The 17943-nt window shown below is 33.4% G+C and overlaps 2 protein-coding genes across 8 annotated transcripts in view; one reads left to right on the top strand and one right to left on the bottom strand.

Moving 5' to 3' along the window:
• Positions 1 to 17943, bottom strand: part of LOC116346937 (potassium voltage-gated channel protein Shab) — a 75896-nt gene that overhangs the window by 55177 nt on the left and 2776 nt on the right. For 5 of the 7 annotated variants that reach the window (XM_031777253.1, XM_031777260.1, XM_031777258.1 and 2 more), the window contains exon 2: positions 17329 to 17701. The gene's annotated coding sequence lies outside the window, so the exon portion shown is untranslated. The remainder of the gene's footprint in view (positions 1 to 17328; positions 17702 to 17943) is intronic. The other 2 variants (XM_031777256.1, XM_031777255.1) reach the window with 2 other exon arrangements.
• LOC116346938 lies at positions 2720 to 3611 on the top strand. The gene is made up of 2 exons (XM_031777261.1): positions 2720 to 3257; positions 3374 to 3611. Exons 1-2 carry the CDS (start codon positions 2738 to 2740, stop codon positions 3454 to 3456), a joined length of 603 nt encoding a protein of 200 aa, XP_031633121.1. The 5' UTR covers positions 2720 to 2737; the 3' UTR covers positions 3457 to 3611.

Below are 17943 nucleotides of genomic sequence, written 5' to 3'. Positions count from 1 at the left end.
ATAATTATGTGGCCATTTTAGTGTCAAACAGAATGTAGAGTATATCCATGATTTCCAATCGAATTTTCATACGCACGAGTTTCTTTGTTCTTATTGGCGGTCAGAAAATGTGCGTTGTTGTTGTTTTTTTCAAACAAATTAAATTCAAAATGACAACCGATTTCAGTTTTCAACATGATAAAATAAGACAAATGGATTTTAGTGCTAATATTGTATCAGTGGCTTTTTTATGTCACAGCACAAAGAAACGAAACATGTGAGAGAGACAATATAATATGTGTTTGTGTTTTTGTTTTTCTGTAAACGAAATACTAGTGCGAATGCAACAAACTGTAGGATTTTGACCGTACAACAGTATTCCCGATCACCGCTTGTTTTTGTGATGTGCTTCGTCAGTGTTTTGATACAACGATATCGTGTGTTCACGAAATGTGATGGATATATTTGCGGAAATATTTTGTGTCTGTTTCTGTTTTCAATTCAAACGACAGAACATTTATAAAGTATTACTGTTAATATTCCAAATCATCGAAACACATTTGAAAAAAGAGCCATTTCGACAATTCTCTCGTTTGTGATTTGTTATGTTCCTGTTTAAAAATGCATTTTCGGCAGAGTTTTGTGGCAAATCAAAGTGGAGTGATTGAGTTGTTGAATGAAAATATTGTAAATTTGTTTGCATATATTGATGTATCAATAGAATCGTTTAATTCCAGTCATTTTAGTTTTCGAGGCTTGACTTTTTGCAATACAGCAATAATTTGCTATAAATATCGGTACATTTCTGCATTCATTTTAGTTCAAAGTTACCGTTCGCGCTGTGAAGCTATTTGAAAACACATTAAAAATTACAATTTGAATTGTGAAATTGATGCGAATTGATTGCAACCGAAAATAGTGATAACTATCCCATAATATTTGGAAAAGCACCAGAAATTGTGATTGATTGATTAAACCATGAGTAGAACAAGATCAAGAGAGGATCAATTTAATATGTAAGCATTGTTTTTCTTAATATTTATTCTGTGTTTTTTTTTTTCATTGGATTTTCGATGCAATTTCGCGATATTGTTTTGTGACCAGTTTTTTTTAAATAAGTGTGTATGTTTTTCTTTGTTTTCGTTTCATTTATACAGTCCACCCGAAAGGAAAGACGACATTAAGAACCTTGTAGTCATAAAACAAGGCGTCAAGTCAATCATACGGGAAGAATATCGCGACAGAGTGATTCAGTTTTTAGATCATCGAAGCTACAAAATGACACTGATTTCGTCACTGGCATCATTGTTAGCGTTGTATAAAATTCAAGAAGCCATCGATGATGGGAACCAACAATTTTTTGTACAAAACGGTAAAACATTTTTCATCGAGTGCTTTAACGGTGTTTTAGCCGATAAAGTCGACAGAGAGGAACTAATGTCGCCAGCTTTTCGTAACATTGTCGAGGCACACTTCGGTGTTGAGAATTTTGAATGGCCCGATAAAGAATGCCTGGGAAATGGTTTTAATTATTTCTACCAAGATCACATTCGAAATAATCAGACCAATCTCAACACTCATTGTTCAGAACATGTTGAATCGTTTTTTCAAATGAAACGCTGGTATTATAACATGAATATCAATGGCCATCAATACAATGGATCAAAATTCGACGGCATCGATATACGAAACGCAAAAGTGTACGCCACTAGTAACAAAGATCTGACACATGGCGATGAAGAGAGAACAAATAAGATGAAAGTTTTATTGTATGAACTGGAAAGAATCGGTTGGCAGTGTCAAAAAGTTCATAATGAAGAATTGGTTCCAGTCACTGTCAATGAGTTCGTTAAGGACAATTGGTTCCAATCACTGTGGATGTTCGGTCAAATGCAACGCCAAATCGAAGTGTTTCATCAATATTCACAACAATGGCATGCATTCCGTCGCGATGGATTGATAACGAACAATCGACCGCCAAAAGTGAACAATTTCGCACTTGTCCCGTTATGCCGATTCCAACTGAAAAACGTTCGATTGGATATGAAAGATATGTATTATTTGGCGAACACTGTACTAGGAGTGGTGCCCAGTTCTCGCAATCCGTTGACCAATCGAATGAACTTATACAGCTTGGAATATTACATGAACGGCCATAGAGATGAATTGTGGAATTTGGTTTTCGACATGAATAAAATCAAACAAATCGGCAAGCAGAAGCGGTTTCACTCGCAAATCATCACCAATAGTGTTTGCGTGTCAATATTGTACGAGAAGCCAGCGAAGGCTTGGGTGTAAAATTCGGAGCAGGCCACATTTAACAACATGACATATGCTAGTGCCATCGATCCTAACGAGAAAACGTGGGTGGCCGTTGTGCGCCGCCATATCAATTCAAACATTGAGGTAAATTAAGTTTGTTATTACATTTTTTTTTTTCGGAACGTGATTGAAATTTGACGTAATTATTTAACAGGAAAACATTAAAATATCCAATCCACGATTTCATTGGCAAACCGAGCAGAAGAAGAGAGATCGAAAGGCAGATCGATTGACCTGGTGGTTTGTTGAAGAAGAAAAAATGGATTTCAAGTCGTACCCAGTGATACCATCGCCGCGTGGATCCACATGGAAAGCGTACATTCTGCATCGCATCAAAATGCTACGAATGGGAATGCAAGCATATGCGACTCGAAAATATGCACGATTGGATCTCGATCACCACATCAACGCTACCAAAACAAGTGATAAAGTTGCCATGCGGGTAACGAACAACAAACCGTCTTGGATTTGGATTGGTGCTGGAGAAATGGCACCAAATCGGCCATGGGGCATAAAGAAGCGGAAAAGATGCCCAGGAACGCGTAAATTGGCGACCAGCTTCAAGAAACAAGAGCACACAAAGGTCAGTTTTCAAGATGAATGGGGTACATCAATAACGTGTGCCAATTGTCACGAGCGATTTCCAAGAGAAACCAAAAATCATCGATTCAAAATTTGTCGAAATTGCATACCAAAACCGATTGTTGGACTACCACCGATAATTGTGACGAATTTGAGCAGACAAGAGCTTAAGAAAGAGCGAATTGTAGAGAGAGCAATCAATCCAGATCGTGAGAACATCGAGCGTTTAGTGCCAAAGATAAAAGTTATCTTCAAAACTTGGTCATTAACTCGAGAATACCATGAATTGGGTGATGCTGAACCAGAAGACATGATTGAGCACGTAGTCATTTGGCACCGTGACATTGTTGCCGCAAAGAATATTTTATTCAAAGGTATGTGCATAATTGTATATTGTATTAATATTAAATTGAGAATAGAGAGTAGAGCGTTTGGTGTTCAGTGTTCATATTAATTGATTAATGTTTTGTGGTTGTTTCTGATTTTATAGGAATGTGTCGTCTTTTTGGCATACCATTGCCCGATTCGTTGAAGAGACCTGACAATCCACACCATGCGAACAATGTCAACTGATAGCAGCATAAAATCAACAATAATCATAAGAAGAATATTTTAACAATTTTGTTAGTTACTAGGCGTGAATAGTTTAAATCCAAGGATTTCTATTGTACCCTTGACCGCAGTACGGGTCCCTATTTAGGGCTGTGCGGAATATAAAAGAACCCGTAGGTGAGTACTTTATTGAATTGATAGTTTATTTTTGCATTCAATCTAACTGAATTGTTTTTTTTTTCTTTTTTTCCTTTCCATTTTGACGGTAAAATTGACTGAAACTACACACAAATCCAACCCCAATATGACCGTCAACATATGCCCGATAATGGATGAATTTGCCACAACAAATGTTTGTTGGGTAATGTCGATAGAAATGATAGCGCGGAATTATTGTCAATATGAGTTTCATGGCGAGTTTATTACATAAAATTTATAATATCCGAGTAATTACTAGCTTCTGAGTGGCTTCACATTGTAGTTTTTGTGAGTGTGTGGATAGAACGTATACAACTTGAAGAACTTCGAATATCTGAATTATACAGAAAATCATCGTGAATTTTTCCCTTCTTTTGTTTGTTTGTCTGAATTCATTACGATGCCATGTCGTCCATCAAAGCATTCGTTACCGAATATCATAGTGCAAATGAAATCAACCTACTTTTCGACCAACGAAAAAAAACTAGTAAGTAATAGGTAATAAAAACATTCGAAAATGCGATGTTGGATGATGTATGATATTTTTTTTTTGTGTGTGCGTGTGTATATAAATGAGCTTTATACATATATGTACAATAAACACCATTGGAATCGACACACGCATTAATAACGTCACGCAGATACATATTTTTTTTACTTTATTTGCCTTGGCCCCATGCTACTCGCCTCGAAAAATTCATTTGAAAGCCAGAATTCTATTTTCAGCACGTTCCAGGAATTTCCAATGATATGATTTTTTCCATATTGGTACGGTTTTTTTTGGCTTTTATTATTTTCTGTTGTCAATAGATTTCAAACTGTGCACAATTATTCATGAACAGTTGCCAGTATACAGTTGACAACAATTTTATTGATGACCAAAGGATTTTTAGTTTCTGTGAGCAACGGTTTTGAAACATTTGTAGTACATAATATGGCCGAAGATTTTGGATGCAACCAGGCACAATCATATGGTAAAGCATAAAAAGTAATGACGCTTTTTAAAAAAAAAAATGTTCAAATACGATATATTGCATCGATTTGAATTTTTGATAAACGTCTGATCAAAATTTTATTTGGATGGATTCAATTGTATCGAGTCAAAATTGTAAAAAAAAATTGATTGAGAGACGCTTGCTGAATGATACTTTGCTTGCTTTTCAATGATTTCTAACTTCTTCTATGTTTGAAAATCGGTCCATTGTGAACACTTCATATCGCATACAATATATTGATAAACAGTCGAACACATATATATGTGAATGAAAGAGGACATTGAACTTGAGTAGATTCAAGTGAAGTGAAGTGAAGGTGAGACAAATAATACGTTTGTGGGTGTAATGTGTTGTAAAAATAAGTATTTGTTTGTTTTTGCCGATATTTTATTTGATTTTTGTAAAAAGCGTGAGAATCGCACCAGTCTTTGTCTATGAAAAGAGACAAAACAACATTTCCATGGAAATAGCTGCAGTTAATAAAATATTACAGAACATTTAAATTCATTTCCGAGAACTCAGTTTGAGAGTCCACTCAGTTAGTGTGATTGTTTTACCATTTCACAAACAAAACACGTGTTGCGATATCTAATTGAATCCTTACCACAAAAACTTCTCTCGGAAATCAAATAAGCTTCAACAAAAGCATACAATAGGTTCACTAATATTGGGATATTTGTTGTTTTTGCTGTTTGATTAGCCCTTTCTACAAATGTAGGCTTTCCATATGCAATAATTGAATTGGCTGTACTAGGCACAGAACCAAAGTGAAACAAATCTCGAAAAGGGAAAAAAAAGAAACAAAATTTAATTTGCTAAGCGTGAAATGAGTGAGTTAGGAATGACAACAAAGCCTAATGAGTAAATGTGTCTTTAAATTTTTAATGAATTCCAGCAATTTTCCGGGATCAGTGACAATGTTGAGCGTACGTGTGCTAATTGAATATATATCGCGACCAGAAACAGAAAATTATCGATTTTTTTCTATTTGTATTGTTATTTCATATATATTTTTTCGAATAAAACGATTTAGAATGAGAAAAATGCAGGTAATCGGAGAAGGGAAATGGAAATGAAAAGGAAAAAAAGCAAATAATATTATATTAAAACTACAATATATACGAAAGTTTTCGGATGTATTTATGTGTTTATGTGAATTGTTTGTATACAATTATCGAGGATACTCTAATTTGTTGATTAACTGTTTATATTTGAAATAGAAAAGTGGCTAGACCCAACAACCTACAGCTATATTTAGAAAGAGAGTATGGCCCGAACTTCTATATAATTTTATTAACTGACACTTTTTGGCATTGGAAAAGGTTCACCTATACGTAATATGTGTGACTTATGCAAAGACCCTGTCATATTATCATCAAAAATAGTTTTTGATGGGAGATAGAGAGAGCAAGCGAGCGAGAAGAGAGCGATTGATTTATTTCTGACGTTAATTCATTGATTGAAAGTGGTTCAAATGTTCGACTAACGGACGTTTAATTTGCTACGACATCGAATAGATGGATATGAAAAGACGTAATCATGTCCAATGCTCTATGTTTTACAACAATACTAGAAACAAATGATCAAAAAAGGTTTTAAAAAAATTGAATTGTAAATAGATTGGCATTTTCGTCGTTTGTTTTTAGATCATTTCAAAATGGGAACATATTACCGAAATAACCACGGTATGCAAATGACCTGCCGCACTATATATTTTCAGTTTTTGTTTTTCGTCTTTGAAACTATGATCTAAATATAATATAACAGAATCATGACGGCATCACTATAACGTAAGTTATACTCATAATTGGATCCATATAGAAGATGACGAAGCAGGAGAAGGTGAAAACAGAAGGACCAACATGATATTGAGAAATATTACAAAGTCACCGTTTTCAACGTTTGAAATGTCGTAGTAATCGCTATTTGGGTATGTATTCGTTTACATTAAAAACCTAATTTTCAATAAAATGTGCCACAACATTTTTTCTACGTTGGTTTAAGACAAACAAACGTGGTACAATTGGACATGAAACCGGTAGTGTTGTAATCTCTGTATGACTTGACTGTATAAGACTGTTTTTTCTCTCTGCTTTCTCTTGAGTTAGAGTGAGTGATAGAGAGAGAGAGAGAGAGAGAGAGAGTTCCCAAAAGTACTCTCGATTCTGAGCAAAAATCGAATGAAATGGAAAAGTGAGAAAAGAACTATCGAATCAACTATAAATAAATGCCATATAATGTGTGTTATTTCTTTCCATACATTTCGAATGGGATATGTTAAATGTCGTATTTAAATCGACGACCGATGTATGTTTGTGTGTATGTTTGTGCGCAAGAAGGATTTATTTATATTTATAAATGTGACGAACAAGAGACATTTAGCGTGCTCACTCGAATATTTGCACTCATCGAAAGTCGTACGGACAAAAGAATAAACTCGCGCACATACAACGGCGTGATAAAAAAAAAAAACAAGAAAACAAGTGCATAGGCAATCGTTGATTTTGTGGTACTTGAGTTGCTATGTTTTAACTATGACGTGATTTTATTTATCGTAGATTATTGTAAAGTCGCCAGAATTGCAATACACACATGCATTTAATTACATGATTTTCGCGTACCGATCATTTGTTGTTTTCGCAGTGCATTTCAATTTTTCTTCGGTCGAATTGAACAAGCGAGTGTCAATTTATGGTAAATCTTATATAGATAATAAAAAATAGGTCTCGATCGAGCAACGACAACACTGAAAGATCCCAATATAAAAATAAAATGACGTGTGTATTGTACACATGAAAAAATAAACATCAAAAATAGATTCGACAAACGGATTACTTCCTCAATGTCAAGCATTCAAACCATCACCATTTCAACGTTCTGTGCCACTACGTATATACAATTTAATGATGAATATGCGAGCGTATTGATTCGTCCGATCGTACCGCACACAAAGTTCGTATCAAAATCGTTTACAAAAACACACCAAATAATACTCTATACAATAATTGCTTATTTTCTTCAGTGTTTTTTTTTTCACCAACGACACACCGTTTATTGCACTCATGGTATTTATACGCGCCATGTCATACGTACTCCATGAAATGAACTCGGTTCGATGAATTTCAATACACATATAGATAGAAATGAAACAAGCCATAGTTCAGTGTTTGTCTGAAAATAGAAATTTTATGTTCGGAACATCAATATTTTATGAACACTTTCATTTCAATTGCTTTTTTGCTCTATGCCATCGTTTTTGTATTGATGTCAAAAAGACATGGCGAGTGCGTCGGCACAGCAACACGCACATGTCAGTTGTCGCCACGCCGACCTGGTTATCTATTGATTGAGGAAATTGAATATGGAATTTGAATAAAATGACATGAATTTAATTTAATTATTTTTCATGTGATACAAACGCGCTGTATACAAAAATTGCATATTAAATATTTGATTGTGGTGTGTGGTCATACGTGGCGCATATCATATATTTTTATACATCAATTAACAATGCATAATAACAACGATTCATGATTGCATACACAAGCAACAGAGAAATGAATCCTTGCCTATCACTATACGATCAAAAAGTGGGCAAAAATTAATCTACCAATAGTGGCCTGGCTCCATATATTGAGAAATTAGCGATTTTGATTATAAATTTTTTTCTTCTTGCTTTTGAACAATATTATCTTTTTTTTTTCTTACTAATTTGCAGAAGTGTTTTTTTCAATGAAAAGACGTAAACGAATTTAAGACGAGGACTTTTTAAGAAAAGGCGGAACCGAATGGAAAAGACAAAAAAGACGGAATGAATGCGTGAATCTTAATATCGGAACAAACGAGAAAACTCATTAACGAAATAAGATGAAATGGAATCCAATTGAAATTTCGAAAGTGAAGCACTTTGACAAACTTATGATTCAATATTTCAGTTCGAAAACAAAATATAATAAATAATCAAACACTCTGAATCGAATTGTCGAGATAAATTTCAAGTCTTGAAAATCTTACTGAATTCTTATTGTAAGTACGCCTAAAAAAAACTTCGGTATAACTCATTGTCAATAGCGATGAAAAATGGAATGCAATGAACGTAATGAATAATCGCATTCACGGAAAACTCTTGAATTCGCAAAATACAAATGCAGCAGCGTGAAAGCATCGATGAAGCATAAAAAATGTGATGAAAAGGGAAAATGGGCGACAATTTTCAAGTACATCCAAAGTGAACAATAGTAAAGCACAAAAACATGTTATATGGAACATGGCGTAAGTATCGGTCGTACGATGACAGAGAAAAAGAATGAAATGTTCGACTATAATATGTGTAATTTGTGAGAGCTGTAGAGTATATACCAATTGTGAATATAAGAAAGTAGATAAAGTATGTTATGCTCTCTGTCTTTGCTCTGCCACTTCACAGTGTGTTGCTGTTGGGGTCGCTTAAAATGTTTGTTGCCTTTTGATGCCTGCACTGTGGATATCTGGCTACAACGCAATGTTATATTCGTATTTTATATGAGTGACGTCATAAGTTTTGCCACCAACGCGACTCCAACAAATGGTCGTTTCGGCTCTCCCTCTCTCTCTCCCTCTCTCTGATACGGGAATATGGTGCCGTTGTATTTGTATGTTTGCTTGAATGTTGCAGCACATTTTTTACATGAACTGAAAACTGGGACGTCATAGCCATGACGTAAAATTATATTTTCGATTTTCGGCTCTCTGATTTAATCGCTTTCCCCTGTTTCTATCTCGTGTGCTTTTTGCACTCTCGCTCTCGCATCAAATTATTGTCTGTTCCCATTCTCCTAGTCTGCCAATTTGTATTCCCAAACACATGTTCATATTGCATGTACCATCGACTCACTTATTCAGACCCACATGTATCCATGGCATAGCGAAAGACGCATTCTCAAATACACTCAACACACAGCCAAAGAAATGTTTGTGTTATTTTCTTCTTCTCTCTTTTTTTTGCCAAAACGACGATATCGTTGAAGAAAGATTTTGCGCAATTTATTGTGCCCCACCCTTTTATCGCCGATAAATTGAATGTATAAATGTGAATATTGTACGATGTATAAGCATAGAATGGAAATGGCATTACAAATGAGACGAGAAAGAAAAAAAAAGATGGAATTTTCTTTTTAAGAATATACTTAAGTATAGAATTTCTCAAACATGTGAGAGGTAGTTTTTGGCGTTTTACTGTGGTTTTTCGTCATTATATACATAGACACACAAACACTCTTTGTCTCGGTTGGGCTTTCCCATCTTGGCATATACCATGACAACACACAACATATACAGGTACAGACTTTTCAAGTAGTTGGTGTGTAAGATCTTGAAATACATTTGATTACACTACATTATGCTGCTTAACAACAGTATACACAATCGAGTTTAATCGACTACTTTTGGTAAGAAATGCATTTTTCCATCCAGGCAAGCATATATATATATATAGAGTATTATTTGGCCCTGGTGCGACTTACTACCGAATTTACCATTATTACAGTATGTATCTTTGCATATTATGAATGATAAATGGGATCTTTCACTTTCTTTACTTGCACATCGTGTTATACTGATATATTCGAATTTCTATATCAAAACACTTGTCAGAAAAAATGTCTCTTCGAAGCCAGCCGTATGGTTTTAAAAAAAAAAAAATTCTATATGCAATCTCAACAGAATAATAATATATCGAAGCAAACAAACTTTGATTTTTGACAAACAACTTTTATAATAGGAATTTCGATGAAATGTACACATTTTAACGCGATATTTTTTGTGTTTTCAATTGATTACATGGGACAATCAGATATTTTTTTAACACAATGATAAAAATATAATGCGTATATCGTTTTTCTTTTATTCGTCTTTTTTTTCGAGAATCATAGATTCGAGCTAAAAGGAGGTTGAGCGTTGGTCATGTAACGAGTTAGCTTTGTGAACTGATGTGCTTTTGTAATGGTACTTCAGACGTTGCTTTCATTTGTTGACACGTGAAGTGTTACCAATATAAAGATTCATAAAACCGCTGACTAAAAAACTCCAATTGTTCTTTATTTGTTCCTACCTTCCAGCCATTTCTATTATTCTCTATGGTTTTGATTGAGGTTGATGGTGATGGTGTTTGTTCCCATTTATTTTGTTTCATTGATGTTTGTGTTTCATAGGTGTTGATCGGATTTTTTTTAGGGGAAGATGATGGCAAAATTCCGTAGGAGGTCCTCATAAGAGTCACTTTTATCTGGTATTAAAGGTGTTCTCTCGGCAAAATCTCTAGCAAAAATGGGTTTTTAATTCCACTCGCAAAAAAATTGATTACGGGGGGAGAATTAAGTTCAAAAATCCTCAACAAATCAAAGGATTCTAGGAAGAAGCTTTCCGAAAAATGTTTGGAAGGGGTAATTCAAACCCCGAGGCACCCTTTATTTATAAATAGAAAAGATGCTTTATATTTATGTACAAATTGAATTTTCTGCCAAAGAATTTATTCAATTAAGCAGGTTTAGCTAAATAATTTTATAATATAACGGTTTATTCTAAACGTACAGTAGATGGTTCTAATACATTCGTCAATAGTACCTAATATACGCAAAAGAAATGATTTAGTGAGCTGAGCTCACGTTGAACCTTTTCTTCGGTATATTTTATCTTCGCATGATGGACGACAACATTTTCCAAGGACTGGGGACCAAATTCGTACTAACCTAGGAAACTATATCAAAGAGATATTGGCTCAATTTTCGGGAGATAATCTTGAGGAAACGTGCCTCAATTAGAACGAATTAAAACTAGCGTCGCTTATAAACTGATATAGACACCCATAAGGTGTGAGATAAAGCTCATAGATTGTGTATATGTCAATTTAACGCTGCACCACATTGAAGTGGTTTTCAAAACAATACAACAAAAGATCACTGAAGTGTTCCTCTTTCATATTATGTAAACAACGAAAACAACATCTATTGAATCATGACTATATAGATGCGTTAAATTTGAACTTGGAACAATTTTGACTTAATTAATGCGTTTTGCATGACTTCGGCAAACGGAGAGTATGCACAATTTTGTTTGAATACAAACTCTCTATAGAGAAAGAGTAAAAGGGAGAAGCGTATAGCACGTGCACGAGTATATTTTAGCATGTAGTGAAGGTCTCTTGTTCGGTCATTGGTGCAAGCAAACAGTGGCAAAATGTTGATATACAAGCACTCACATTCGAGAGCGAATATTTATGTCAGTGTTATGGTACTGAAATACTCACATTTTATATAAATAGAGCTTGTCTATTTTTTTTATATATATATGTATATATATAACTTGTTGTTGTTAGTATTTTTACTGCGAAAAGTTCTGATTCAATTTTAAATGGCTTTAACCTGAAATCGACGCAATAACAATCGAAGCAAATAATCGCTGTTGATGAAGCTATGCATTTTCGATCTAAGCGCTAATCGATTGACTCAGCGCTAGTCACAAGCCGGTAAAAATACTCATCACTTTATTTGCTTCATTCACGCTCATAATACTTGCTTGCTCTGTCGCTTCTTTTCAACATGTATTCAAAACGTATGCCTTTCAGACTGTTTTCAAAATTTTCTATTACATTGTTTTGATTTTGTTTCTAAACACCTAATGGACAGCAAATATTTATAGATTATTAAATATTAGTTTTCTAAAAGGACCCGATTCACTTGAATTCACTTTTTTCATCAAAATATTGACATCATTTACAGAATCATTCATTCGATGCTCTAGAATTTTAATTTATATTATGGAATCAGCGATTTATTTGTATTTTATACATCGTCATTTTCTTAAAGCACCTACCTTCCTCGTGAATAAAATAGCGACCGCCAACAAATAAATAAAGATAAAAAAAAAAACAAACGAAAATGTTCAATGATTTGTTTAATTATTAATTTCTTGGCCATGCAAATGGGAAAAACACAAAACTCCAGTGATGAACTTTGAATGGAAATACATGATTCATACTTATCGCTCTTTTTCAATTGGATTGTGTAAAAATTTGAATAAAAATCATGACAATTTATCTATATGGTATTGTAGCAGCTCCAGGGAAACGTCAACGATACACTTCATACAAGTTATTCATTTTAATCATTCAGTTTAATTGAAGTGCAAAAAAAAAAACTTGATGCATCGAATGAACATAACGCCGGCTCAACCATAAGATTTCAAGAACAGTGCAGCGAACAAAATTGAAAGAAAGAGAGATAGAGAAATGGTTTGAACTCAAAGAAAAACACCGTATACATGTAACATCACATTTTATTTATGGGATTTTTTGTTTTCCGTTTTCCTTGTGATCAACACACACTCACACACGCACTTTGAATTACAATATTATTTACTGAAGTTTATAAATACTATAAAATATTTATAGCGTATATGCAAAACCGATGTGTTGATTTCGCAAATGTATAAAAAGAAAAAAAAGAAAATATTTCCACACTCTTTCTCGCAAATATGATTATATCGCTTTATATATATGTGATTTGTGTGTGACCTTTGTAAATCGCACAAAAAAATACCGAAAGCATTTCGAAGTAAAAAAAATTATGATCATTGAAGTGTTATATAGTAAAAACCCATCAGTTTGTTTACGGAAAGGAGAGAGAGAAAGAACGAGAAATCTGAGTCATAAGAGAGATTTCATCCTCATGAATATGACTTGACAGTCACTGTTTTTTTTTTTCATTAGTTTTCAACGGCTCTTTATTTTTGCAATAAAATCGATATCGTTCCGCTCATCGCTTCAATGATACATTTTTTTGATTGTTGACACGCATTTTAAAGCTTAAAAAACTTTTCATAAGTTTTTCGTTCGTATGCCGAATGGTTGAACTATTTATAAAGCAATGACGACAACTAAAAAAAGACATCATTGTAATTTCGATTAGTATCAACAATCAACATTTTAATGTATTATCTCACAAAATCAAAAACGATTAAACGTGCCCAATCATTTCAATCCATTTAATAATTGCTTTGGTTAACCGATTTGGTTCAATATTCAAAATTGCTTCAATCGAAACGAATGCATTTTTCCAGATAAGGAAATACAAACGAATTTGAATTGTGAAAATAAAAATCAATTGCCAGTCCACAATTTTTATTGGAAGCTTTTTTAGCACAGTCTCAATTCGACGAAAAATGCATATCGCAGTAATTGGAATGTATGTATTTTTATTGTTTTATTTTTTTGCAGTTCGATTGTTCATTGAAAATGTAAAATGAATAGGACGTTGAAGAGGAGTATGCGAAAAAGAAAACAGTAGCAGGCAAAAGCTAAAAATCATTGTTCAAACAGTAGGGCAATTGATTCGAGTTGCGGTGGAGTGTATATTGTTTTTCTTATTACTGATGTTTTTTTTACGGCGGAACGCGGCGGAATTGCTTGAAATATACAATCAAATGTAGACGTTTGATATAAAAAAATGCACATAAATTTCATTTCAGCTGTAAATTATAGTCGAGTCAAAGGGAAAAACAAACACATCAATAAACTTCCTTTTATGTATTTGGCCGGACAAAATCGAGGGAACAATTTCCATATACAGATATCCAATGAATTCATATGAGCATGAGCTCGGAATTGGACTTCAGAAATCAAATACTTATATATTACTTAATATATAAGACCGTTGTATGATTATAGCATGCATGCCACAAACCAATTTCAATGCGTGTGTTCCATATTTGAATCTACCTTATCATACCACACATGACCACCACACGGATGGAGAATTCAATCAAATGGAATTTCGTATTTGTATAATTCCATTCAAAGTAATTCACAAACAGACACGAAGCGGCGATAAGTATTGAAAATTAAGGTTTGGTAGGGCAAAAAATTTTCACAATTTTATAACAAAGCCGTTTAAATTAAATAAAAATTTCATATTATTTTGTATTTTATTGAGAAAAAAAAATCAAAACAAAATAGTCCAATATTTGGTGGTATAATGTAAATAAATTTGATTTTTTTCCCTATGAATATCGAATACCCTCATAAATCAAATAATCTTGCCTTATGTTCAATGTATATTTCGAACATTTTACACTTTGGTTGGCACTCAAATCACAGTATGTAACTGTTCGCAAACAGTTTTTGTTCAACTTTGTTAAATTGGGGGTCGAAAAGTCCAACACATTCAAACAAACAAAAAATAGACATTAACTCAAACACACACACACACTCGCACAAAGACAAAATGCTTCAAATGATACATTAGAGATAGACATAGAACAATTGATTGAGGAAAAATCGAATCTGAAACAGGGAATGGGTGAATGAATCAACATAGAAGCCTTTCCAACGTGTTTCGGCAACGGTGAATATGTATGTTTTAAAGCAGTTGCCTCTTGGTGTTTGAACAATTTTGTGTTCACCAAAATGGATGAAAATTACATATTGAAATTGAGTGCGATTCAATAGCCCCAGAAACATATAAGCTCACCGTTCAGTGGTACGGCCATAGGTATTTGTATTTTTGCATGATTACACCACAAAAAGCATGTATTGTTGGTTCATGTATTTACGCTAAGTTTCTTAAGAATTAAAATATCGGTTTCATTGAGGCTCATTCAGTCTATATGGAAAATAGCAAAAGAATATATCCTCGGATCCGTCAACACAACAGTCTACACAACGGGAGGTCAAAATCAAATGGTGGTTGGGAAAAACATGTTCCTCACCGAGATCAAAATTGTATCGAGAAAACATGCCGTGAAAATGTGTGTATTTAAGCATAGGTATATGCTGTGTGCAATTTTCTTCGTCTATTCATTTTCATTCTTTGGAAAATTCAATTCTGCCTCATTCTTTCTTTCGGTTTTACCATGATACAATCGATGGATTTGTGGTTCAAGTGTTAGTGTGTGTTTGTAGCAGCCACATTGTGGCAATATATGTCTCTGCACTCTCATTGCGGATTTTATATCGAAAATTACACCTTAAAACACATTTAAAGGCTCAACAATTCGAAAAAAATCTACAAGCTATAAACTACAATATAGAATGAATGTGTTTTGTTTCATGATATCGTCGTATTGGCCAATATTAATGGTCCAATCTTAAAAGCTCTTACCGTTGTCAATTTCAATTTTTTTTTTGCTCCGAAAAATGGTTGAGAGATATTGTACAAAGAGATGACAATATGTTGAAAACAAATCTCGAAATCGATAAAATGCCCAAATATTGTGAAAAACAAAACAAATTGCAAATGCCTTGAGCAATCGTAAAAATGTTCCAGAGTCATATATGTTGCCAGATAATTTTTTTTCGCTCTCCTCTCTTGACATTCGGTTATTGAGCACAGAGGAAATTGTGAGAACATAAACTTCAATGTGTTATAAATAAAAGATGTTTTATTCACTTCAAAGCATCGGAAGGCAAACAAACTGGAAAGCACACACTGTATCATTTGTATTTGCGGTTTGCGCGCTTTTTTTTCTTCGTTATTTTTATTTTCATAAATTTTATAGAAAAGCGATTTATATACGCTAAGAATATTTTTGCTTCATGGCATCGTTTGAAGATTGTCCATGGAGAGAGAGAGAGAAAAATATACGCAAGGCGGATGAGAATGCATTCCAAAAGCAAAAAGACAATAGTCCTACAAACAAAATCATACCGACATTTAAAATAATAATAAAAAAAACTGAGAAGAGCAATTTCACACAATTTGTTTTCTTCGGTTTTGGATTTGTGACAATGATTATGTGTGTCAACTAAACCATTTAAATGTTGTTATGAAATCCCACACTGATAATACTTTGGTCGTATAAAGTCTAGACAAAAGTCAATGTTTAAGCATCTATGTGATTCTTTTCAATTCAACATTAATGCAGCAAAGACGAAAACAATGACAATGCATTCGCACGAAACTAACCACAATGGGTGGTAACGAAAAATAATATGAGCGAGAAGAAAAATGAGGAATATCAGAAATGGAGAATGAAACATAGAAAGAGATAACACGATTGGCAAATATGCGTCGATATTGTGATAAACGTGAGTAGTTATTGTAGTGAAATGTTTTTTTTTTAGCGAACAAAAGCCCTGCTTCAAAATATTGTTTGCGTTTTCAAGCCAAAAATGATGCAGATGTGATATGTATACACTCTTAGTGTGCGTCGTTTTTGATAAATGATTTTGACCGATCTTATGAATTTTTATTAAAAATAAAAAACATGAATACCATTATAGACTGCAAGGAAAGAGAAGAAAAAAAATTCTTTTTGTTGGCAACAATCATTGTACGTAGAACGAACGGTACCGAATGAATATCACTTTTTCAACTATATTTTTGACTTTAACGTCATGATTTCGTTTAAATGTGATATAATCATCATTTTTATTCAAGAAGAGGTCTGATCGACTTGAATAGTGTCATAGAATCTTCATTTGAAACGCAGGACAAAGGAAATTGAATAGATAATGGTCCCTTTAAAGAACGTTGTATAGAGAAATAGAAAGCGATGAAAATGTAAATTATAATTGAGTGAGTTTTGCTTATTTCAGACGATTTTTTTTTTCAAATTTTTTTGCATCGTAATTTTTTGAATGATTTTTACCATCGAATTAAAACACTGTATTTCATTCACCGATATCCAGCTGAAATTGGAAATTATTTAGAAATAAACGGTAACTTACCTTATGATATTATTATGCGTTCAATTGTGGGAATCAATGTATGCGAAGTTTATGCTCGAATAATGATGATTTATTTATTTTCTAAGACCGTAGTTAAAATATTATTGCGTCCTTAAATCGTAATCAGTCTGTTCATCTGCGAATGGATGTATGTTGATTTTACGTGAATCGAATGTCCTTAATTGAGTGTATACAATTTAAACTCTTTGTTTTTATTATTATTTTTCGTCTGAATTTTCCGTGGTTTAACAATATTGTACCAATTTTTGCGGCAACATATATATTTTCATAATCAACATTATGCGCAGTTAAATGTGTTCTTTATCCTCGCACAATAATCAAATGCAAATACATATGACACGAATACACTTTGCTTGAATTAATATGACAACGCACATTTCAATATTGACTTTCAAATTGTTTATTCACTTCGATGAATTCACTTTTACTCATTCAACTTTTTGAGACAAAAGACATCAAATTCCGTGTTTTTGGCGAAATATTTTTCCGAATTTAATTCCAATAAAAACGAACCAATTGTATTATCCACTGCACATCAAACCAAATCAATGGACAGACAAATTTGTTTATTAACTTTCGCTTTGTATTCTTGGC

Source organism: Contarinia nasturtii, unplaced genomic scaffold (genome assembly GCF_009176525.2).
Source record: "Contarinia nasturtii isolate CC-2019 unplaced genomic scaffold, AAFC_CNas_1.1 Cnas_scaffold_1699, whole genome shotgun sequence".
NCBI lineage: Eukaryota > Metazoa > Arthropoda > Insecta > Diptera > Cecidomyiidae > Contarinia > Contarinia nasturtii.
This window is presented reverse-complemented; position numbering and strand designations above follow the sequence as displayed.